A 26,489-nucleotide genomic window follows, 5' to 3' on the forward strand; every position below is an offset into this window, starting at 1 on the left:
AAATAAATTATATGGATGACCGAGAGAAGCTGAAAGTGTTCTTGAAGCAGAGAAAATTGGACTGAGATTTAATATTAATCAAGGTGTTCACAATTGTATGGTGTGTTGATAGTGTGAACAGAAAGAAATTGTTTCTGCTGGTAGATGGTGCGGTAACCCAATGAGCACAGATTTAAGTAATGAACGAAAGGACCAGAGGGGATACGAGAAGAATGTCTTTTATGTAGTGTGTTATGATCGAGTGTGCACAGTTTGAAAGAGTGGTGGAAGCATATCCATTGGCAATTTTCAAAAATAAATTGCTAAGTACTTGAAGGGGATAAATTGCAGAGCTGTGGATAAAGAGCCAGGAAGTTGGACAAATTGAATAGCTCTTTGAAAGCGCTGGCACAGAGAACCAACTGGTTTTCTGTGTTGTATGAATCTATAAAAGGAAAAAATGGAACAAAAAGCAAGTAATTCTGTTTTCAAAAAAACAATTCAACCATTTGCAACTCAGTATCTAAAGAACTGACACAAAAGGTGGTAATATTAAATGCCAAATGGTTGTAATTGGAGTTAGCCGAGCAATGAAGTAAGGATTTCCTTTACTTGTAATTGACTAGTGTGCATTTGCTGATGTTGAACAGATTGTGTCATCACCTTTCATGGCCTAACTTTGGGTATGGAGGGATGACAGCAACTAAAATAGGAAGCTACTATTTTGCGTTTTGACTTTTTTATTATTTAAGTTCGTTGTTCGAATTCTTCAAATAACCGACCCTTGATTATATTTAAGCATTTATTGTAATAAATTGGTCTTTGTTTTTCTGAAAGTGGCATGTGTATAAACGGTGAGATTTACTTAAGATAAGGAGGCATTCAACGAAAATGCAGCACTTTGTACGTTTGTTGCCAGCTGCACTTGTTGAATGAGAAATGTTCGCTTTTCCTATTGCAAATTCAGATTGGTTTGAATTTTTTGCTGTAGACATCCAAATGGTACCCCTTGCTTAGCAGCAAATACACAAAAAGTAAACCTGAGATCAAGATTGGCATTGTGTTGGAGACTGATATTAAGCCACAGGTGGAAGGTTTTAAAGCTAAAGAGGCACCACCAAGAGATGGAAGAAGTAAGTATTTCTCGCCACTAACTAATTTTATGTAACCTAATTTACAGTCTATTTGAATAAACAAACCTTGTGTTAAGACTGTATAAACAGCAAAATCATCAGTAGAGCTCCGAAGTTTTCAACACACGAATCATTGGGATCTGATCTCCAAACATAACGCTGAAAGATAAGTAATTCATTTTCGTAATCCTAGCTGAGTGTGCGACAATCAATGTATCATTTTTAAGCTGACTTTTATATTTTTATTCTTGTGTGATGTAAGGTCGCGGGGTTTCAGTTTCATTTAGGTTTGGATGATGAACCTTGGTGCCTCGAAGTCTGGGATGGACTTGTGCCTGAAAGGTCAGCCTTTAGGGTTTGTTATGTACATAATTACAATCCCTGAGTTTCAAGAGATGGGTTGAGAGTTCAGGGATACAAAAGCAAATTAGAGAAGTCGAGCGACAATGGTCAAGTGAAACAGATTCAATGGTCAAGTCACACACTCAGCTAGGATAGAGTGGCAGTTCAGTCAGTGTATGTCAGAGAGGGGAGACAAGTCACTCCATGAGAAGAAGAACAACAAGGCTCGTGGGACAATAGTTAACTGAATAGTCAGTTATAGGATTCTAACGTGATCAGTTTGGCGGTGATGCCACTGAAACAGTGAGATTAAAGTACAATTATTTTTGGGTGACTTGGGTAGAGGGCGAGAAGCATCAAATGAATGCTCAAGAATTCACCAGAACAAAACCACGTGTGCAGGCCTAAGCAGGAAGACTGGACGTGATTTAACATGCAGAAAAAAAACAGTGACCCGTTTTGGGCTCAGGGTGTTTCTTACTGCCTGCAGGTCCAAGAAGGACCCCACTATCTGACGGGGCTCGACCTTTTTTGGACCACGGTCAGCAACACCCCACTGAGGCCGTAATTACCTCATCTCCTGCACTGATGTGCTAGCTTTTCAGTACAGGAAGATGAGTCACTGATTGGCGTCCGACCTTTTGAGACCCCCAGTGGCCTGTATGAGGTTGCGCGGTTGTTTGAAGGCAAGTAGTGAGGGTGTGGGGATGGCCTTGGCAAGATGTTAGTCTTCATCGATGACGTGCTGAAGGCTCCGAAGAAGATGTAGTTTCTCCGCTCCGGGATGACGAAAGGTACTCTGTCGGTTGAATCCCGTGTTTGTCTTCTGAGGAGGACGTTGCATTTTTTGCTGTGGCGCATTGGAACTGTCGATTGATGAGTCGAGCGCCATATACCATTTTTACGAGGGCGTCTTTCATTGTCTGTCGATGTCTGTTAAGTTCCTCCATGTCTTGAGCAGATCCTGTGTATACGGAGGGCTTGTCCTTTGGGGATGGCTATGACAATGGATGAACGGATATCGCGTGACAGTCACCAGGCAGGAATGTTCCCTTCCAGTCGGGGCACACCAGCAGTCAAGGGCATTCAGTCTCTGATCTTTGGGTAAGCATTCTCTAAGGCGGCCTTCAGGACGCACGACAATGCAGAATTGCCGAGCAAAAACTGATAGCCAGGTTCCGCACGCATGAGTACGGCCTCAACCAGGACCTTGGATTCATGTCTCACGACATTCACCCCTCACCATCTGGCCTGGGCTTGCGGAATCCTACCAACTGTCGTGGCTTGAGACAATTCACACCTCTTTAACCTGTGATTAGCCCTCCAGTCACACCGTCTGGACCTGTAAAGACATAATTACCTGCAAGAACTTAGATTCAAAGTATCGTCTTGCATCATTGAATTTGTCTATATATGTGGTTGTAGAACCCACCTCTTCATTCACCTGAAGAAGGAGCTGCGCTCCAAAAGCTAGTAATTTGAAACAAACCTGTTGGACTTTAACCTGGTGTTGTAAGATCTCTTTCTGTGTTAGGGGAGAGGAGAGGTCCTTTTTTGTTGCATTTTGTGCTCGTCTTTGTTTTTGTGCTCCAGAATAAAGGAATGTTTTATTTTAACAGACAAAAGAGTATTGACTTCAGTGGTCTGAAATGATTGATCAGACAAAACAGCTGTGTATATTAAATAGATTTAGATGCTAATCTTACAAACCTTACTCAAGTTCAATATCTTTGGTTTTACTTTGAGAATTTTATTTGTCTACATGTAGGATACAGGTATAACCGTATGATATAGGTGTAACCGTATAGGACAATAACTAGTTTAAGAGTTTAGTAGCTGAAGTTTTAACATTTGTGGAGAGAGGGGTGGCGTCCAAAATCATAAGTTTACTTCTTCAGTTATTTGGTGTATTGGAAGAATCAAATTGAAATTAGCACAAATCTGTAATTTTATGTCACTGATTTTGTATGGAATGTTGTTTTTACTGAGTAACAGAGTTTGGATCCCCACATCAACCATCTCAAAATAAATACTCAGTAGTTGGGGCAAGTATAATGTAGTATTCCAAAGATGGATAAATAATTTGATCATACTTGGAAGACCTCCAGGACACAGCACAGAAGGTGTTGTAATATACTTCTCTATGATCGCCTTAAAAATAACTTATAGTATCATTCAGGATCTGACTTATCCCAACATTAATTGGATTCCGATATCCAGGTTACAACTCCAACAGATATTTTTATTGCAAAAGCTATGACCTGTTCTGTTGTAACAGATTAGCTAGAGTATTGAACGGCATGGTGGCACAGTGGTTAGAACTGCTGCCTCACAGTGCCAGGGACCCGGGCTCAATTCCGGGCCTCGGGTGACTGACTGTGTGGAGTTTACACTTTCTCCCGCATCTGTGTGGGTTTCCTCCGGGTGCTCCGGTTCCTCACGCAATCCAAAAAATGTGCAGATTAGGTGGATTGGTCACGTTAAATTGCCCCTTTGGTGTCTAAAAGGTTAGGTGGGTGTTACTGGGTTATGGGGATAGAGTGGTGGCATGGGCTTAGGGAGGGTGCTCTTTCCAAGGGCCGGTGCAGACTTGAAAGGCTGAATGGCCTCCTTCTGTACTGTAGGGATTCTGTGGACTTGTCTGGGAGAGGATCTTAAAATCCATGTTTATGATGGGGAGGACATGTAAAATATGATAGGTGGCCATCACTTTCCTGCCCACCCGTGACACAGTCTCCATAAAACAGCGGGCAGGCAGGTGCCAAATTTACCGTCTCCCTTTTCAGTGTTCCCTTTGAACACCTGTTTTATGGCAGTGAGTGCCGTAAAAAGGGGCCTTCTTCACGTCACTCCTTTTACAATTGTTGCTGGAGCCACAGGCCTACTTCGCTTCTTCGGCCTCTCCAGATCTGAGTCAGGAAGATCAGGTGAGACTGGTGTTGGAATTCAAGCGCAGCTAAGTTGCTATGGAGTGGCATTCCGCTGCCGATTGCCACTCCAAGGAAGTTACAGGCCCATAAGTTGTGTCTCATTTTTATCAGTGTGTAAACTTGAATTTTGCTGACAACTATTTTACAGAGAATAAATTAATTCTTGTTGGATTTTTATTGAACTGGACAATTGTATGAGAAGGGTTAACGTATCAAGGTTATTTGCAAACTTATAATCTTTCATGTTGGTATCCGAGAAAAAGCATGATTCAATCTGTCTTTTTTTTTAAGTTCTGGAAAGTCAGCCATGAAGTTAACCTCATTTACATATTCCTGCGTCAAAATACTTGTTTTTATTTATGTTGCTTGTTTACCTCCACTGATTTTGAAGAAATTGTACTTAATTAAAATAATTAACTCTGTGATTAACCTATTAATTGTGGTTCTCCTATATGTATAAAATTAGTAATGATTTTCCTTGCAAGTCCATAAGACCATAAGACCATAAGACATAGGAGTGGAAGTAAGGCCATTCGGCCCATCGAGTCCACTCCGCCATTCAATCATGGCTGATGGGCATTTCAACTCCACCTCCCAGCATTCTCCCCATAGCCCTTAATTCCTCGCGACATCAAGAATTTATCTATCTCTGCCTTGAAGCCATTTAGCGTCCCGGCCTCCACTGCACTCTGCGGCAATGAATTCCACAGGCCCACCACTCTCTGGCTGAAGAAATGTCTCCGCATTTCTGTTTTGAATTTACCCCCTCTAATTCTAAGGCTGTGCCCACGGGTCCTCGACTCCTCGCCTAACGGAAACAGTTTCTTTGCGTCCATCCTTTCTAAGCCATGTATTATCTTGTAAGTTTCTATTAGATCTCCCCTTAACCTTCTGAACTCCAATGAATACAATCCCAGGAACGCCAGCCGTTCCTCATATGCTAGACCCGCCATTCCAGGGATCATCCGTGTGAATCTCCGCTGGACACGCTCCAGTGCCAGTATGTCCTTCCTGAGATGTGGGGCCCAAAACTGGACACAGTACTCCAAATGGGGCCTAACCAGAGCCTTATAAAGGCTCAGTAAGTCCTACTTGAGAAAATTCTAGTCAAAAAATTAAAGCCTTCACTGCACTTGCGTTCCAAAAGACAATTAATTCCATATTCAATTTGAATTCTATGTCCCATCTAATTCTAATATTTTGACAGTGTTGCTATTTTAACATGCTTTCTTTTGTTTAGCCACTACAAATGCTCAAGAGAAGAACACTGTTTCTTGTATGTTGGATCTATATGTCTCTAAGAATGCTAGAAATACAGAGCTGATTAATCGGTCTGTGCAAAGAGAGATTTTGATGTTTCGGGTGTATATCCTTTAGATCTTTTTAACCTGCTTTTGGACTCAGAACTCAATTACTTAAAGTAATTGATGTGAAATGAATACTGCAATAGTACTTGAAGAGGAACAATTGCTTGTAATGTGAGGACTATTCTTTAAAAAATAAATATAAAATGCTCATTTTTTTCTTTGAAACCTATTATGGACAAATTCAGTAGAATCAGAGTTGTTATATTGTAGGTTGAAATGCCTTCTAAACTATTCTCATATTTTATAGTGATAGAAATTTTGCCACAACCCGCTCTGGATCTGAACCCTAAGACTTTGACAGCAATTCTGAATGAGGAAGAAAGCTATTATCAGATTGGGCCTCCAGAATACTGCACTGACTTTTTTATGCTTTCTGTGACCATTGCATTTGCAACACAGTTAGAACAGGTTGGTGAAAGTACAAGGCGCAATTTAAGAGTTGTAATATTAATCACGTTGCCATACTGTTGAGACTTGTGTTTCATCCTGCCTGGTACAGAATATAAATACATTTCTTCACATTAAAGTCTTCAGAATAAGTTTAATAGAACTTCAACTTCTAACCCCCTGTTGATATTTGTACTTTTTTTGAAACAGGACAAATTTGCCATTCTGTTTAAAGACAACCAGAAAGTTGGAGTGCCAAACTGCATGCGACTTAAGGAAGTTTCTTCTGAACTCCAAGCTTCTTCATTTTCTGAATGAGTTGGGATGGTGGTTAAATAAAATATATAAATTAAACATTGCCCTTAACTACCAAACTAAAAGAAACTTCTTATGAAAGCTCACAGTGGAGCATTAATGAGTCTTAAAATTATATGCGTCAGTGATGGGTATAATGGGTATAGTTGCTACTCATATCTGATTTTTACACTTAATGTTTTAGTCGTTTAGTTACTAAACATTTTACCAAAGATTTATTTGTAATTTTTCTATCAATAATGTTGATACTTGTATATTTTTTTAAAATCTGACAATATTGAGTACACCTTTGTATTTTTCCCAGTTGATTCCAAGTGCAATTAAGCTTCCGGAAGAGAGACCTGAATTTTTCTTTTACTACACTTTGCTGGGAAATGATGTCACTAATGATCCTTTCAGTAACCTGATGAGCCCAAATTTTGCACCTGAACGAGCTTCAGTGAGGATTCGTAGCAGACAGGATATTCTCCGGATATTCTTATCTTCACAACCAAGTCTCCAGGTAGATTTAATATTATATACTTCAGTTCATAAGGTACAGTTAAACTTGTTGCATCTGCCCAGAAGAGTGAGGTGAGAGTGATTGCCCTTAACATAAAGGCAGCATATGAAGTATAGCATCAAGAAGCCCTAGCAAAACCGGAGTCAATGGGAATCGAGGAAAATTCACTAAAGGTTGGAGTCATACCTCGCACAAAGAAAGATGGTTGTTGAAGGTCAGTCTACTCAGTCTCTGGACATCACTACAGGAATGCGTCAGGGTAGGCCCACGCATCTTCAGCTGCTTTATCAATGACCTTCCTTACAATAAAAGGTCAGATGTAGGCTGTTCACTGATGACTGGACGATGTTCAGCACCATTTGCAACAACTCAGACACTGAAGCAGTCCACATGCAAATTTAGCAAGACCTGGACAATATCCAGGCTGAATCTAACGAGCAGAAAATAACATTTGCGCCACACAAGTGTCAGGCAGTGACCATCTGCGATAAGAGAGAATCTTAACCATCGCCCCATGACATTCAATGACATACCTTTGCTGAATCCCCCATTATCAATATTCTGGGGGTTACCATTGACCAGAAAATGAACTGGATGAATCATATAAATACTCTGGCTACAAGAGCAGAGCAGAGGCTAGGAATCCAATAGCTAGTAACTCACCTCTGACTCCTCGAGGCCTGCCTATCATCTACAAAGCACAAGTCAGGAGTGTTATGAAATACTCACCACTTGCCTGGATGAGTGCAGCTCCAACAACACTCAAGAAGCTCGACATCATCCAAGACAAAGCACCCTACCTGATTGGCAATTCTTTCACAAATATTCACTCCCTCCACCACTGACACTCAGTAGCAGCTGTGTGTACCATCTACAAAATTCACCGCAGGAACTCACCAAGGCTTCTTAGACACCACCTTCCAAACCCACGACCACTACCATTTAGAAGGACAAGGGCAGCAGATGCATGGGGAACACCACCACCTGGAGGTTCCCCTCCAAGTCACCAACCATCCTGACTTGGAAATATATTGCCGTACCTTCACTGTCGCCGGGTCAAAGTCCTGCAACTCCCTCAAAGCATAGTACACTGCAACGTTCAAGAAATGAGGTCATCATCACCTTCTCGAGGGCAATTAGGAATGGGCAACAAATGCTGGCCTAGTCAGAAAGCACACCCCGTAAAAATGAATTAAAAAAAAAAGAGAGGTGAGGGGTGATGATGATTTGTTGTATTTGTCTAAAACAAAATAAAACACAAGATATGTGTGTAGTTTGAACTAACGTAAGGCTGTGGTAAGATGGCCGATTCAGAGCACACTGTCTCCCCTCCTGAGCAAACTGATCCATTGTCTCTACGGCGATTGTGTTGTGGTCGATCTATTGTTGGTGGTGGCGGGGGGGGGGGTGTATTGTGAATTGACTTCCAAAAGAAAAAGCTAACAGAAGGTGCGTTTGCAACTTGTTGCATTGTTACACACCATGTTGAATAAAGAAAATGATATATTAAGAAAATAAAAAAACGGGAGGTGGGTGATTTCTTGGGGGATTTGCACAATGTATTTAACTGGTAATACTTTGTACGTTCATTAATCCTGCTATCTGGGTAAATTACTTTCATGTCTAGAGTAATGGGGCTGACCATAAGACATAGGAGCAGAATTAGGCCACTCGGCCCATCGAGTCTGCTCCGCCATTCGATCATGGCTGATATTTTATCATCCCCATTCTCCTGTCTTCTCCCCATAACCCCATATCCTCATATTAATCAAGAACCTATCTATCTCTGTCCTAAAGACACTCAGCGATTTGGCCTCCACAGCCTTCTGCTGCAAAGAGTTCCACGATTCACCACCCTCTGGCTGAAGAAATTCCTCCTCATTTCTGTTCTAAAGGATCATCCCTTTAGTCTGAGATGGTGCCCTCAGGTTCTAGTTTCTCCTACAAGTGGAAACATCCTCTCCACGACCACTCTATCCTAGCCTCGCAGTATCCTGTAAGTTTCAATAAGATACCCCCCGCATCTTTCTGAACCTCGACGACAGGTTCTTCATTCCAGGGATCATTCTTGTGAACGCCCTCCGGACTCTTTCCAAGGCCAGCACAAACTTCCTTAGATACGGGGCACAAAACTGCTCACAATACGCCAAATGGAGTCTGACCAGAGCTTTATACAGCCTCAGCAGTACCTCCCTGGTCTTGTATTCTAGCCCTCTTGATATGAATGCTAACATTGCATTTACCTTCTTAACTGCTGACTGAACCCGCATGTTAACCTTAAGAGAGTCGTGAACAAGGACTCCCAAGTCCCTTTGTGCTTATGATTTCCTAAGCATTTCCCCATTTAGAAAATAGTCGATGCTTAAATTTCACCTTCCAAAGTGCATAACCTCACACTTTTCCACATTTTATTTAATTTGCCACTTCATTGTCCACTCTCCTAGCCTGTCCAAATCCTTCTTGTAGCCCCCTTGCTTTATAATTTCGATTTCCATTGCACTGTGTCTGCATAGTCTCAATCTACTTTATTTGAGCCTCCAGCCTTGTACTTAGCAACCCTACCACCTGAAAGCTGTGTTTTCCTGATTGGTCTTTTGTGAAATTGCACTGCTTGCCAACCACTATTGACGACAGAGCCTTTTTTCCCCAAAAGATCTTTCTCACTGGAATTCCCTCCATAAATCTTGGACGTGGCATCTCCCATTTCATTGAAACAAATATGAGGCCCTATCTTTTATCTGTCATGCATTTCACCCATATGCCTATCTGTGAAGTGCTTTAGGACCTCATTGTTTTAACAATTGTATCTCACTGCACTCAAAATCTTGCTTTTCAACCTACTGGCAATTTAATCAGTAAATCAGGAAGCGCTATCTTGTGTTGCAAAGAATTACCTTAAATTAATAGCACAGAATCAGATTATTTGATCTAACCTGACTGCCGATATTTGCACCTTCCACTCCACCACCCTTTTAATTTGCTTTTTCTATTCTTTTTTCATTTGTGTAGCTTCCCCTTAAAAGCTTCTGTGCTCTTCGTTGCAACTACTCCTTGTAGCAGAAAAATTCACATTCTAACCGTTCTTTGGGTAAAGAGTTTTCTCATGGATTTATTAGTTTCTGTCTTGTATCGGTCACCCTCAGTTTTAACCACAGATGCCTCTACCCCACCACTACCAACAATAATTGGAAATACCTGCTCTATGCCTACCCCACTTCACAATTTTAAAGACCCTCTCAGTCCTGTATTTTCCAGAGAAAAGAGTTCTAACCTGTTCAGGCTTTTCTGATGGTTACAATGTCTTGATTTTGAGATTGTTATTTTAAATCCCTTGTGCAACTTCTCTCCTGCTCTCTATTATTTTATATTAGTTGAAGGTGAGACCTGTGCAGGTAACTGTGATCTAACCAAGTATGTATGCTCTTCACCAGATTTAAAGGTTTCCTGCTTTTCAGTTCTTTTCCTGTAGAAGTGAACCTCAGTGCTTTGTTTATATTTTTGTGGGCTTGTAAAATATTGCAATGTTTATTGATTTGTGATTTGGATTTCTTTTCCTCTCCACCCCATATTCAAGGACTCTGTAGCTTTCTTATTCACCCTGCCAAAATGCAACGCCTCACATTTATTCATTTGCATATTCCACAGATTCATTACTGTTGTCTTGTATTGTTGAAATTATAAATACGTTGTAACTGGTTTTCAAGAGAATGAGATGCTGCTTTAAACCATTGCAGTGCTTGTGGCAAAGGTACTCCCATTGTGCTATTAGCTCGAGTATGCCATGTATGCCATGGTCAGTGAAAGCTGCTGCTTATTAACTATTTCCAAGCCACAACCCACCGTGTGGTCAATGATGTTATTTCATTCTGATTGGTCTCAATGAGACGAGGCTATTTCCTAATTGGCCTAAGGGATGCGTGATCAATCCGTGGTTCGTCTAGGTGGTGCATGATGAGTTTCTGATTGGTTTCTCAAGGGTGACGGTCATCCATTGATGTCATTTCCCATTGTCTCTGACTGACCCTCTTGGGTGTCAATTACTTGTGGGACCACCCCTCTTATAAAGATGGTGGGAAAAGCGGGTCATCTGGGTTCTGAGTCCGGCTCACAAGACACTTTGTTGCCCATGTGTTGGGTGGCCACATTGCACTGGTTTCCACCCATAGTATTTTTATTACGGGTATGACTGAGGTGATATGTACGTACAATAAGGTCACCGAAAGTGAGGTGCATGTTGATTGCACACAACATTGACTGTGAAAGCTTGCTCCTATTAAATATTACAAAATAGCTAGTACTTGAAAGTTGTACAGAGTATGTAGGAATTATAGGTGCATAGCAGTAATCAGTGTTTAAAACATAAGGTAGTAAAATCTTAAAATGGTATCGATGTCTGCTTTATTTGAGATAAGAGAGCATGTGATGTCTAGGAACACGGATTCCTCAGCCCAGATGTCTAATTGATCTTTAGTTATCAGTATATTCTGTACAATTTCATTAAAACAGGTGCTTATCATTGTGTTTTTATTGAGAGAACTGCTTTGCCATGGTGCATTTTTGTTGTACCTGTCGGTGCTTGAGAAAAGTCAATTAAAAATACCGAATAGCTTTACAAAATTACAAGTTACAGAAATTCCAAAGTTTTGTATAAAATACATATAAAATCAGTGCTTGAAAGTGATTGATGTGCTAAATATAACACAACATATTCAACTGACAGACATTCTTAAGTAATGGAAGTTAAATTACCCATAGAGTTACAAAAACTAATTACTGAACATAATTATAACTTACAAAATCGAAGATAGTTACATCGTGCAAAAGGAAATGATTCCTTCTTTTCAACATAACAAGTTAAACTGCACTAATTTAATGCAACAGGATGAATGCTTTAACATAAAAATATAGAAAATAGTGTAGAAGTCGGCCATTCAGCCCTTCGATCATGGCTGATCATGCAAATTCAGTATCCCACTCCCACTTTCTCTCCATACCCCTTGATCCCTTTAGCTGCAAGGGCCACATCCAGCTCCCTCTTGAATATATCCAACGAACTGGCCACCAGCAGGTTTCTATGGTAGAGAATTCTACAAGTTCACAACTCTGAGAGAAGAAGTTCTTCCTCATCTCAGTCCTGAATGGCTTACCCCTTATTCTTGGGCTGTGACCCAACATTTGGAATATTCTTCCTGCATCTAACCTGTGCAGTCCCATCGGGATTTGATGTTTCTATGAGATCCCCACTCTTTCTTCTAAACTCCGGTGAGTACAAGCCCAGTTGATCCAGTCTTTCTTCATATGTCAGTCCTGCCATCCCGGGGCTTAGTCTGGTGAACCTTCGTGGGGCAGCCTCAATAGCAAGAATGTCCTTCCTCAAACTAGGAGACCAAAACTGCACACAATACTCAAGGTGTGGCCTTGCCAACTCCCTGTGCAACTGCAGCTAGACATCCCTACTATATTCCAATCCTCTTGCTCTGAAGGCCAGCATACCATTAACTTTCCTCACCGCCTGCTGTACCTGTTTGCCAACGTTCAGTGACTGTTCCATCATGACACCCCGGTCTCGTTGCACTTCCCCTTTTTTTAAACTGCCACCAGTCAGATAATCTGCCTTCCTGTTTTTTTGCCGCCAAAGTGGATAACCTCATCTGATGCCTGTGACTATGTATTTACATTGTGTATTTTATGATTGACCCATGTATTTTCTTTTCATGTACGAAATAATCTGTCTCAACTGTCCGCAGAACAATACTTTTCTCTGTAGCTCGGTACACGGGACAATAAACAAATCCAAATTATATTGCATTTGCTAAGTATTTGTCCACTCAGCCAGCCTTTCCAAGTCACCCTGCAGCCTCTTTGCAACCTCCTCATGGCACATGCTGCCACCCAGCTTAGTGTCGTCTGCAAATTTGGAGATATTGCATGCAATTCCTTCGTACAAATCATTAATGTATATTGTGAACTGCTGGGGTCCCATCACTGAATCCTGCAGTACCCCACTAGTCACTGCCTGCCACTCTGAAAAGGACCCATTTATTCACAATCTCTGCTTCCTGTCTGCCAGCTAATTCTCAATCCACGTCAATACATTACCCCTAATACCATGAACTTTAATTGTGATCACTAATCTCGTGTGTGGAACCTTATCAAAAGTTTGAAAGTCCAGGTACACAATATCCACTGGTTCACCCTTGTCCACTCTACTGTTCACATCCTCAAAAGAATTCCAGAAGATTTGTCCAGCATGATTTGCTTTTAGTGAATTGATGCTGACTTGGAATGATCCTCTCCCTGTTTTCCAAATGCTCAATTATTTCATCCTTAATAATTGACTCCTTTTCCCCACCACCGATGTCAGGCTAACCAGTCTATAATTCCCTGTTTCTTCTCTCTCCTTTTTAAAAAAAAAAAAATCAGTTCACATTAGATACCCTCCGATCTACTGGAACTTGAGATCCCGATTTCGCCCACGGGAGCAGACCAGTTGCATCACAAACTGTTTGACGCCTGGCGCGGTTCTTGTTTTTGGTCTCTCCTGCTATTCACCTGCCTTGTTTCACTTGAGCGAGAGCATAACTCGATTATGCTCGATTGGCCGAATGGCCTCCTTCTACACTGTAAATTCTATGATAACAAGGGCCGTGCCGGAGAATCGCGCCCTATGTTACCCCGCTGGAGCTGAATTGCAGCGAGCGCAAATCAGGAAGGGGTTCCCAATCCTTAGCCATGTAAATTTATGGATGGCGAGGATTGCGAGGGAATCGTGCTATCGACCGCCATGTTGAATAGACGGCCTGATAATGAGGTCTCTACCCCCACCCCCCGCAATGCAATTCACCATTCCTTCCCCACCCCTGGATTTGCTGGGTCCCTTCACCCACCCCCCACCCCTCTCCACAGAGGCCTGATCAATAAAGGCCCCCCCCCCACAGATCCTCCAGAAGTGAGGCCCCTGTCAGGAAGCCCCCTGGAGAAGCGAGAAAGCCCTTGCAGGAATTCTCCCCAGAAGAGAGACTGCTTTCAGGAACCCCCCAGAAGAGAGACCCCTGTCTGGAAGCTCGAGAGCAGACCAGACAGAGGCATTGAAAAAAAAAATCACTGCTTTAACACTCACATGGGCAATACAACTGGCTCAGAGAAAGAAAGCAGCATCTGTCAATTCCTGGAAAGATAAAACCAGTCAGTTGTGTTTAAACCCCTCAGATCTTTGAGTTTCAAGCCATTCATTAATTTCTTGTTGATATTGATTTTACGAGGCTGTGATTGACAGCTTCCACACATCCCAGCCATCACCATTGTTCCATTCATCCCTCCTCACGGTTCATTGACTTTAAAGTGCTCGACTGTCGGTGTGGAGTTTGCACATTCTCCCTGTGTCTGCATGGGTTTCACCCCCACAACCCAAAGATGTGCATGCTAAATGTGCCCTTAATTGGAAAAAAAATAATTGGGTACTCTAAATTAATAAAACAAATCCTCTGAAGTGCTCAAACTGCAATGTTTATAAACATCGAGCTTTGATTGACAGCTCTTGAACTACTTCAAACTCTTGTACAATGATCTGTTCTATCCAATTTGCCACATTAGCATTGACATACGCGTGAGTGGAGGGAGTCCACAGAATGAATATTGGGCTACATGTCTACATGAGTTTTGCAGTTTGTTCCTCCCGTCAATGCTCCCCATTGACAGATGCCTTTGGGACAGGTAGATTGTTGAGAATGTGGTCAAGGGCGATTTTCCCTCACCACCTGCCACATGCCAACTTGATGAGCCAACCTTGGTGATGGACATTGAAGTGCCCCATCCAAAGTGCATTCTGTGCTCTTGATGTCCTCCATGCATCTTACAAGTGGTGTTGAGCATGCAACTGAGGTAGGGCATTGGTAATCCGCTGGAGCTTTCCTATCTCATGCTGTGAGATGTCATGAGGTCCAGATCAATGTTGAAGATTACCAGGGTTACTACTTTCTGGCTGTGTACCACTATGCCACCACTGTTTGGACTGTGCTGCCGGTGGGGCAGGATATACCCAGTGATGGAAATGGAGAAGTCTTGGAACATTTGTTGTAATGTATGTTTCAGTAAGTTTGATTTTGACTGGCTGTTGCATGACTAATGTAGGACAGCTCTCACAATTTTGGCAAAGACACCAGATGTTGGTGAAGACGAATAACTGGGCTGGTTATGCCTTTGTTGTGTCCAAATCTGTTATCTTGGTCGAAACCACGTGATCTGACTAGTTTATTAATTTTCACATAAATTTGGTACAACTGAGTAGGTTGATGGGCCATTTTGTGGGCACTGAAGAGTCCGCCATATTGCTTTGGGTCTGGTTTGACGTAAAGGCCAGACCTCATAACGATGGCAGCTTTTCTTCCCTGAAGGACATTAATAACCTAGGTGGGTGTAATGTGAAATGATATTTTAAATATGGGATTTTAATATGTGTAATGTCGAGTAATGCCTCTGGTTGCACTTGGATCCAATTTCCATTAATTGCTTGTCTTTTCTTTTAAACTTTAGATTCATTTGTGCTGTGGGGACAGGTCACTGGGCAGTGCAGAGATTTCATTTGCAGGATTATTAAAAGGAGATAAAGAAATAAATCGGAATCATGTAGGAGTTGAAGGGGCATTTCCTTTGGTGGCACCTAACAAAGCAAAGCTAAAGGTGCCTCCTCTGCCACTTGAGTTGTGCCCTACTGTGGGAGTGTCAGTAACTCTTCGGAAAGAAGGAATACATTCTCAGGTAATTATTATTTGTTTTATTTTGGTTTAATGTATAAATGCAGTTTTCTCCATTTTGCTTGCTCCTAGTCAAATTTAATTTTGCTGTAAACCTTTAAGGATAGCAATAATTCTTTCTTGACGAATAATTGTGTGGGACAATCAGAAATATGGTTTGTAATTATATTTTTAAACAATGGTAGTGAGATGCAGAAAATTGTTAACAGTGCACCCATCCATCTAACTTATCAGAAGTCTTACCCCATTCTTTCAAGTTTTCTATTAATTCCTATTTCTACATTTATAGGGGAAATTAATGGTGCCCTCCTACCCATGGAGCTGCAATAGTGCCACCAGGAATGCATAATTTCAGCATAGCAAATTCACACCTGTAGTTACCATTTTAAGCACGTAAATGTGAGGATAGGAGTTTAGAGTTGAAATAACAGAATAAAAATACATCATGCAACATTAAAATAGAGACTGCAGCATACCTAAACACTCTAGTCTGATTATTATTTCTCCTCCAATCCTGTTTCCACGGAGTTGACACTGGTATTTGCTGAATGCCATTGCTGATCAATGAGTATCCATAAAGGCATTAGTCCTAAATTATTTCGCATCATACGTCTTACTTAAATATTTAGTTTTGCTAGTGTGATGATACTCGGCTACTTCTTCGTCTGAGGTTGGAGATCGGGTATTCTGTTTACAGGTAACCAGTCCTATGCACCTGCACAGAAGTTAGGAAAGGAAAACGGTGCCAGAAGTAGGTTGGATGACCTGAACCAGAGGATCATTACTAAATAGGTATGCCAGGAGGGAGTCAGGGAGAGGTCCTAGAAGAAAGTCTCATGCAACGGACAAAGAAAGGGTTCAGAAATAAGTCCCACTAAGTTTAAATGAAAAGAAAGGAGAGAAATAGGCTCCAAGTTAAGGAAAGAGCAGACTTGATGTGAAGTGAGCTTGAGAGAAGCCTTGAAGATCTGAGAAGGTAGCCAAAGGTTGGTGACTCCATGCTGCCAGTCATTCGGGCAAAGATACCCTTTGGAGAAGTGGTATTCTGCTTGGCACGGCCAAAGATGTGAAATTGTGCTTAGAAAGTGAGGCTTGAATGTGCCGAGATCCAGCGAAAAGATATTTTGGGAGGTGAGATTGAAACCCTGTCAGGTGCGTCGTCGTTGAAGCTGTCCAAGTCGAGGTGACTTTTGGATAGCGGATGTGATTGCACTAGAAAGGGTGCAGAGGAGATTCACTAGGATGTTGCCTGGGAAGGAGCGTTTCAGCTATGAAGAGAGGCTGGCCAGGCTGTGGTTACATTCATTAGAACAGAGAAGGCTGAGGGGGGGACATGATTGAGGTGTATAAAATGATGAAGGCCATAGATAGAAGTCACCTTTCCCCTTAGTCTAGGGGTCAATAATCAGGGGGCACAGATTTAAGGTAAAGGACAGGAGGTTTGAGGAACAACTTTTTCATGCAGAGGATGGAAGGAATCTGGAACTTACTACCTGAAAAGGTAGTAGAGGTGGGAACCCTCAGAATATTTAAGAAGCATTTAGATGAGCATTTGAACCACCATGGCACACAAAGCTACAGGTCACGTGCTGGAAAATGGTATTAGAATATATAGGCGCTTGATAAGGGGTGCAGACATGATGAACCGAAGGACCTCTTTCTATGCTGTAAAACATTGGCATGACTGTAATTCAAAGGCATGACCATTAAATATGGAGATTGGAAAGGCTCATGAGAAGGACAAAGTTTAAATGAGATTGATTTGCTCTCAATGCGGCAAACGTGTGTGGGGTGTTGGGAAATCCATGGAATCAGTTTTGGTTGAATCTGTCATCTATTGTGGTGTACCCAACCACAGTTTGTCTGTTATTTCACATGTACCTCATCCTTACCTTGAATGTTAGAGCACAAGATAAATACTGAATATTGTTTTATCTTTCTGAACTTGTGTAATAGTTTTTTTTGTTTGCTCCAAACTGGTGAAATCTTGCGGCTTTATTCACTTTGTAAGTGTCTTGACTCTGAAACTTTAAACAAAATATTATTGGTCCCTGACTGTATCTCCCCTGTGTCCAGAATCTAGTCGAGGATCGTTACACTAGAGTTACCTAAAATATAGTTCATTCAAAGAAATTGAATGCAGAGCAGGTATTTGATTACTAAACAATAATCAGGAAATGTTTTGAAGTTTAAAAGTGCTTGCCTTGTAAATCCTTTGAGATAATTAATTGATCAAGAGTTAAAACTCTTGGAAGTGTTGTAATTCTAATTGTTACCTAATTAGCTAAATGTACTTCTACATGCTGAATTTTGAATCCTTTATGCCTTTCGAGATTTGATATAGTTATGAATCTATATGATTTGGTATTTGGCTTTTCTGCTGTTGACCAAACAATTTTTTTTCAAGCCATCTAGTCCGGTTAAAACAGAACTTGAGCCCAAATCTCCAGTGATGCAGAGGATAGTTTCTCCTCATACTGTTAAGTCTTCCATTCCTGAACAAAGACCCAGGACTGTTCATACTGAAAGTATGTCTCCTGAACGCAGTGATTCCCCTCCCAGCAGAGATCAGGCAACAGAAAATGAAGTTAATAGTCTGCAGGAAGAAGAGAATAAAAATATCCAAAATGGTGAGTGAAACTTGGCACACCTTTTGGTGATTGGTGTATCTGTAATCCAAGATCTCCTTTGTTCTTCTACCCCACCTAGACTTGTACCTTTAAAGAAATACATTACTTCCATGTTCTTGCTATTAAAATTGGATACTTCACATTTACCTTTGTTGAATTTTTTTACCAATTCTGCAAGTTCATTAATATCATCCTGTAATTTGTTGCAGTTATCCTCCGTATTGACTTTCTGTCCCCTAATTTGATGTCATCTGAAAATGTAGAATTTCTGGGTTTGATTCCAAGGTCCAAACTGCTAATGTTAAATTGTTAAGTTGGTAACTTGGTCTGTCCAAGTGTCCTATATTGAGTTAATTATAGCACGTCAAAAATTGTGAGTGCAATTTAGAGGGCAATTGAATTGATGATCATCAGCGTTGTACATTCTTGCAGTGATGCCTGATTCTGGTGAAGAAGTAGGCAAACAACATTTGGAGCAACAAGCTGGAGCAGCATTGTATTCAAAGGCACATTCATCTCAACCAGTTAAACCATCACAAGGTTAGGTATACTCCAATTCTCTGCTAATTTCTACAAAGAGTCTTGTTATGATGGTCTGGATTTTGTGATAATAATGACCGAGATATTGTCAGTGCTCACCCAGTCATTATTTCTCTCTGAGTCTGCACAAGTGCATTAAATTTGGAAATGCAGAAGTTGTTATGGATTCTTCACTTCCCCGTCTGGTAAGCTGAAGTCCTTCCAGAATGCAACAAGTAGAAATCACTGGACAAAAGTTAGCTTTTATGCTGTTAGTCTCTCTGTAAAAACCCTTCAAAACGTTAGTGCTTATTGAATAGGTGCTTTAATAACATTTTAAGTTCATAATTACCAATGAACAGTCTCCTTATCTGTGATAACCCTCACAAGGATCATGAGGGATCATTCATTGATCTCTCTATGCAGCTTGTTGAGTATCAGTTTCCATGGTAATAGGTAAATGTCGGTCCAGCGGGGACTCGTTTTCGAGCCTTTTAAATACTGTCCCAGACCCGGAACGGGAATCCTGAGAGTCTCGGCTGGGACACATGTGTTATATGCCACAAGTGTTGCTTTACTTTTGAATTTACAATAAATTTAGTTAGACCTTTATTTTTGTGTCTCCTGGATTACTACACAGCCCTGAAAAACAAATTTATATGTGTGTAATGTAAAATTTCTTCAATATGATTTCAAAGAAATATATTTTTTTAAATAGGCTTCTTTAGAAGTTTGATACTTCAGCTTTGCCTTACACTCGTGTGTATGCCCCAGTCAGTTATTTTTCTGTCTGTAGAATTTTTAATTAAAAATTGTTATAACCTGCCACGGACGCCAGTCCTGGGGGGGTGGGGGGGGGGGGGGGGGGTGGTCAGATGCGCCGTTGTTCCGACAGAAACTGGGGTCAGCCCAGGGGCCATACTTTCTATTTAGATGAACCTGTGGCGACTACTCCCGAGGATGTAGAGACAGAGGACAACTGTCTGTATCTGTATTGTGTGGCAGCTCCCCGAGTGGCCCCCATTAACGTGAGGGTACGGGCCAGTGATCACCAGCTTGAGATAGAGTTGGACACTGATGTAGTAGTCTCTGTGATTTGCCAGAAGATATTCGACCACTTCAAGATTATACAGACCCTTACATTGACTGATACACTGGCCAGGTTGGCCACCTATACGGGGAACCATTGGACGTTGCTGGAACTACGATAACCCCTGTTGCTTATGGACGGCAGGAGGTGCGTTTCCCGCGTATCGTGGTGTGCGGTCATGGGCCCAGCCTGTTGGGTCGGGCATGGTTGTGCCATTTGCAGCTGCAATGGCAGCACATTCTTCAAACGAGTTCTGGAGGTTTGACAGAGGTACTAGAATGTTACCCAGAAGTATTTCAGCCCGGTTTGGGGAAGATAAAAGGGGCCGTAGCCTGTATTCGGGTTGATCCAGGCGCACCCTGTGCTTTAAGCCTTGCTTGAAAAAGTAGAAATGGAGCTCAGCTGTTTGGAGTCCCTTGGTATTATCAGGCCCGTACGTTTCGCTGACTGGGCAGCGCCAGATGTACCGGTAATGAAGCCAGATGCCACGGTTCGCTTGTGCGGCGACTATAAACTTAGTGAATACGGCTTCATGGCTCGACCGATATCCAATCCCCTGCGTAGAAGATCTTGATGCAAAGCTTGCAGGCGGACACTCGTTCATGAAATTGGATATGAGTCACGCCTACCTGCAGCTGGAGTTGGACTCTGACTCCCGGCCATATTTAACTATCAATACACACAAGGGCCTGTATGAGTCTACACGGTTGCCTTTTGGAATCTCCTCTGCCTGCGCTATTTTTCAACGTCATGGAGAGCATCTTGAGAGGTTTACCATGTGTCACTGTTGGCTTAGACGGTGTTTTGATTACAGGAGCTTTGGAGCAGGAACATTTGGATAATTTGGAGGCTGTCCTTCAAAGCTTCTCAGAGGCTGGAGTCCATTTACGTTGTGCAGAGTGTGTCTTTCAGATGAAGGAAGTAGTCTACCTGGGTTATCGGGTGGACTGCGAAGGTTTGCACCCCATCGTGGAGAATGTTTGCGCAATTCAACAGGCTCCCACCCTGACTGACGCCTCGCATCTTCGTTCTTTTCTCGGCCTCGTAAACTATTATGGGAAGTTTCTCCCCAATCTGGCGACCAATCTGGTGTTGAAGAATCACACCTGGGTATGGGGTCAGCCGCAAGAGACCGCTTTTCGGCGGGTAAAACAACAATTGTCGTCATCCGGGTTACTAACCCACTATGATCCTGCAAAGCCTTTGCTCATCACGTGTGATGCATCCCCATATAGTTTTGGTGCCATCCTGTCTCACAAAATGGAGAACGGAGCTGAGCGGCCGATCGCTTTTGCTTCCCGCACATTGACTGCCGTGGAAAAGAAGTACGTGCAGATTGAAAAGATGGGCCTGGCAGTAGTCTTTGCGGTGAAACACTTCTACCAATATGTTTATGGCCGCCACTTCACTATCATGACCGATCACAAGCCTCTGGACTTTTCAGAGAGGATAAGCCCATTTGAAGACCAAACCTACTTGCAGTTCTCCAGATATGGTCTCATCAAAACCCTGTGCAACTCTAGCAAGACTTCTTTATTTCTGCTGTTACAAAACGCTGGGCGAGTGCGCGGTCAATTCCAGCCCCACAGGCCCCTGAGTTTCAACACAAATGAATTACCAATAATTTGTATAAAGTTTCTGAGATCATTGGCCCTTGACTGCTCCAATGATTTACAGGCACCAGATGTGTAAGTGAAACGCAATTGTTTATTTATAACCAAAATAGAGATAGGCTATACAATACTTAGAATAACGGCCAGCTAATCTACTACTCCCCTTTTACCGTCCCACCCTCGACCCAAACACACACAAGAGAGATACACACAGAGCGAGGAGGAGTAAAAATAAGAGAATTAAAACAAAATGGAAGATGAGCGTCCTTGCTTTGGCTGTTGAAGTCGTTGCAGTAGCAGTCTTTTCTCCCAGGATGCGGTTGGATTGAAACCACAGGTTGGAATTGCTAATAAGGATCTCTTGGCTGGAACATTAAGTCAGAACTCACCGGCAGTATGATTTCCTCTGGGGAATTGCTTCAACTTGAATTAACCTGGGCTTTCACGTGGAAGATCCTCCTCAGGCCTGTTTAATTTTAATTGTTTCCAACTCCACCAGAATGACCAATAGCCTTTCTAGGATAAGAACAGAGTTCCCCACACAAGATTTTTTAAAAGTGTTTTTAAACAACTATCTTCAGCTGCTGCTTGATTGGATTTTTCTGCAGTTCAATCTAGCTGTGTCGAGACAAAGGTCTTTACTTTGGACCTTCAGAAATAATCCATCAGATGAGAGAGAAATCAGAGCTGTGACCCTCCAGCCTCTGATCAAAAAACAAAACCAAATACAAGATGAAACCCCCCCTTGCCCTGCAGAACATTCCAAAACGGTCAGCACTAATCAGCATACAGTATCAGCTGAGGCCCAGCAATTTTAAAACAGCTCATTGACCGTCAGCCAAGTCCATAAAGACGTGTCATCACTGATGTTAGATCAAACCCCACATCCTGCAGTTCACCTTAAAGGCATAGGTCCCATTAATTGTCCAGACACAGAAATTGAAATAGCAGAATCACAGAAGTTAAAAGGAAAAAAAACAAGGGACAGGCCTTTACAGGAGAATCCTTACACTGCGCTCTCATCCCCGGGTGGTAAAGGCCAAAATGCGATCTGCCTTCCTAATTGCTTGTTGTACCTATAATAATCTTTATTAGTGTCACTAGTAGGCTTACATTTACACTGCAATGAAGTTACTGTGAAAAATCCCCTAGTCGCCACACTCCGACGCCTGTTCGGGTACACTGAGGGATAATTCAGAATGTCCAATTCACCTAACAACACGTCTTTCGGGACTTGTGGGAGGAAACCGGAGCGCCCAGAAGAAACCCAAGCAGACACTGGGAGAACGTGCAGATTTCGCACAGACAGTGACCCAAGTCGGGAATCAAATCCGGGTCCCTGCCGCTGAGAAGCAACAGGGCTAATCACTGTGCTATCATGCCGCCCCTTATTTGTTAACTTACTGTGTCATTTGTAAGAGCAACCAAATCTAATTGAGCATCTACACGCACAGGTTTTTTACCTTTAAACTAAAAAAAACCAGCTCTTCTCTACTTTTGACCAAGTGAATAACTTCACACTTCTCTATGTTATAATCCATTTGTCATCTTCTTGCCCATTAACTCAACCTGCCTGTATCTCTGCAATCTGTCTCTGTGTCTTCCATGTGGCTCACCTTTCCATCTAGGTTTGTATCATCAGCAAGCTGAGCTTTATGAGTCTGTCACTTTGAACAGTCATTTAATTTTATTTCAATTATGAAAGAAAGTTTGAAATGCCATGCTCTGAGTTAAGTTGCGCTTTCTGAAAGGGAACAGGTTTTGCCACATGTTCAATGTCTATACCTTTTAAGTTGAGATGGAAAACTGATCCCGACTTGAAGTATTTTCAGCTATGATGAATTTTAACTTGTTCATTGGCTTGTTAAATTACCAGGTATTTGATTTCAGGATTTCACTGGATTATTTTGTAATATACCAACAGCTACTTGAATTTATATAAATCTCATTTCATGTGGTAAATTATCCCACAATAGTTCACACAAGTTTTGCAAAGCAAAATTAGACACTCAGCCACACAAGTAAAATTAGGACAGTTGGTCAAAAGCTTGGTTACGGGAGTTTTTAAGGAGATCTTGAAAGTAGAAAGAGAATCTGAGAAGTTTAGGGGAGGAAACACAGGGCTTTAGGGGTGAAGTATAATAGAATCTCTACAGCGCAGGAGGAGGCCATTTGCTCCATCAAGGCTGCACTGACTCTCTGAAAGAGCACTCTACCTAGGCCCACTCCCTATCCCCGTAATCCTGCCTAACCTCATTTTTGGACATTGAGGGGCAATTTAGGATGGCCAATCCACCTAACCTGCACAACTTTGGACTGTGAGAGGAAACTAGAGCACCTGGAAGAATCCTACGCAGACATGGGGAAAATGTGCAAACTCCCCACAGTCGCCCAAGACTGGATTTGGACCAGGGTCTCGGGTGCTGTGAGGCAGCAGTGCTAAACACTGTGCCACTGTATGACGATACACTCACTAAAGAGTGGCAGCACGGTAGCATGGTGGTTAGCATAAATGCTTCACAGCTCCAGGGTCCCAGGTTCAGTTCCCGGCTGGGTCACTGTCTGTGCGGAGTCTGCACGTCCTCCCCGTGTGTGCGTGTGGGTTTCCTCCGGGTACTCCGGTTTCCTCCCACAATCCAAAGATGTGCGGGTTAGGTGGATTGGCCGTGCTAAATTGCCCTTAGTGTCCTAAAAAATAAGGTTAAAGGGGGGGGGGGGGGCTGTTGGGTTACTGGTATAGGGTGGATACGTTGGCTTGAGTAGGGTGATCATTGCGCGGCACAACATTGAGGGCCGAAGGGCCTGTTCTGTGCTGTACTGTTCTATGTTCTATGTTCTACTGGTGCAAAAAAAGGGCAGCACGGTGGTGCAGTGAATAGCACTGGGACTACGGCGTCGAGGACCCAGGTTCGAATCCCGGCCCTGGGTCACTGTCCTTGTGGAGTTTGTACATTCTCCCTGTGTCTGCGTGGGTTTCAGCTCCACTACCCAAAGATGTGCAGGTTCGGTGGATTGGCCATGCTAAATTGCCCCTTAATCGGAAAAAATAATAATTGGGTACTCTAAATTTATTTTTAAAAACTAATGGTGCAACAATTAAAATCAGGATACTGGGTCTGAATTAGAGGGGTGCAGCTATCTTGGACAGCTGTGAGACTGGAGGAGATTAGCAAAAAGGGGAAGGGTGAGCCTATAGAGGAAACAAGAATGTGAAATTTAAAATTGAGGAGTCAATGTAAGCCAGAGAACACATGGGTGATGGATGAACAGACCTGGAGTGAGTGTAAACACCGGCGGAGTTTGAGTTGCCCAAGTCAAGTCGAGATGTAACAAAGACATGAAAGACGGTTTCAGCAGCAGATGAGCTGAGGTAGTGGGTTTGGTGGAGTGGGGATGGGTGGGTTGCGGTATTAGAGGTGAAAATAGGTGTTTGCAGAGATGGCCTGAATATATGGCCATTAGCTCATCTCTGGGCCAAATATGGCACTGAAGCTGCAATGTTCGTATCTAGGAGAGGGAGTTTGTAGTGGGCAGTAAAGTCAATGGGCGGGATTCATCGACCCTCCGCCCGGAATTGCGCCCGGTGCGGGGGCAGAGAATAGCTGTTCACGTCAGAAATCCGGCGCGACGGCGCTCCCGCGAACCTCCCAGTCGCGCTAGCGCGGTCGACTCGTAGCCGGTCGGGGGCTGCTGAAAGAGACTGCCGCGGTGATTCTCCGCAGCCGAACTCCAGGTTTGCATCTGGTGCCATCTGGCGGGAGTTTGAACCCACTGCCGCGGTGGCGGTCCTGGTGGGGGGAATCTGACTACGGGGCGGGGCCTCAGCAGTAGCCAGGCCTGCGATCGGGGGCCACCAATCGGCGGGCCATCGCGATCTTTGGGCCATCGCGATCTTTGGGGGGAGGGGGGGAGTAACCTCTCTTACTCCGCGCGAGGCCCACTATGCACGCCTGGGCCCTGCTAGCCCCCTGGAAACAGACAATCACCCGGACATTCGAAGAAGAAAAAGTCCGCAGTGATTCTCACCCTTTTTCCGGCGGGTGTGGGGACTTAGTCCCCAAAAGGGAGAATCCTGCCCGATAGCTTTGGTCTTCTCAGTATTCACCAGGAGGAGATTTCTGCTCATTTTTCTTCTCCAATTAAGGGACAATTCTGTATGGCCAATCTACCTACCATGCACATCTTTGGGTTGTTGGGGTGAGACCCACGCATACAGAGGGAGAATGTGCAAACTTCACACTGACAGTGACTCGGGATCGAACCCGGGTCTTTGGCGCCATGAGGCAGCAGTGCAACCACTGCGTCGCCGTGTCACCCCTCAAGGTCTTTGTTACATCACTCAAGGGCAATTGGCCTGTGTACTGTGAGGAAAGTTCTGGTGCTCGTCAGGTTCTGATTATGTCTGGCTCCTGTCTTTCTGCTGCCGGCATACTCGCACCCATCTTCACGATGGAGTCTGCAAAGGGGGTGATTGATCTTTGACAACCGTGGTGGGTGGCGGGGTAGGCAGGCTTTTTGTGAAGATGAAAATGACAGAGGCTTTACATGTTTCAGGTCTGAAATGTTTACTGGTGAATATTAAGTGACAATTTACCATTCTCCCTAGCTACAGATAGCAAGTCCACCAGTGCCCACACCTGACACTTCTTGACCGCCCCGGTCTAATGCTATGTTGAGGTGTGTCCCCGGGATGTACATCAGAGGTGGAGACAGCCTGCTGTTTTCCACGCAGGCTGTGGCCGTTGATGCGCTTGGCGGTCATCCTCTGGGGGACATAGACGTCGCCGTGCCATCCTTTCTAGTAGTAATAGTCTGACAATTTAACAACATTGACAGAGTCAGGAGAGATGGTGGTGAGTAAGAACTGGGTGTCATCACCATACATGTAGCAACTCTCATGTTTTTGGATAGTGTGGACGAGGGGCATGG

General features: G+C 43.0%; 1 protein-coding gene across 2 annotated transcripts in view; it reads left to right on the forward strand.

Moving 5' to 3' along the window:
* LOC119970416 (centrosomal protein of 120 kDa) overlaps nt 1–26,489 on the forward strand; it is a 121,553-nt gene that overhangs the window by 23,644 nt on the left and 71,420 nt on the right. The window contains exons 4-9 of one of the 2 annotated variants that reach the window (XM_038805006.1): nt 971–1,112; nt 5,999–6,159; nt 6,758–6,955; nt 15,488–15,712; nt 18,116–18,338; nt 18,771–18,878. In XM_038805006.1, coding sequence (XP_038660934.1) covers nt 971–1,112; nt 5,999–6,159; nt 6,758–6,955; nt 15,488–15,712; nt 18,116–18,338; nt 18,771–18,878 — 1,057 coding nt within the window. The remainder of the gene's footprint in view (nt 1–970; nt 1,113–5,998; nt 6,160–6,757; nt 6,956–15,487; nt 15,713–18,115; nt 18,339–18,770; nt 18,879–26,489) is intronic. The other variant, XM_038805007.1, reaches the window with a different exon arrangement.

The sequence above is a fragment of the Scyliorhinus canicula genome, chromosome 8 (genome assembly GCF_902713615.1).
Source record: "Scyliorhinus canicula chromosome 8, sScyCan1.1, whole genome shotgun sequence".
Classification (NCBI taxonomy): domain Eukaryota; kingdom Metazoa; phylum Chordata; class Chondrichthyes; order Carcharhiniformes; family Scyliorhinidae; genus Scyliorhinus; species Scyliorhinus canicula.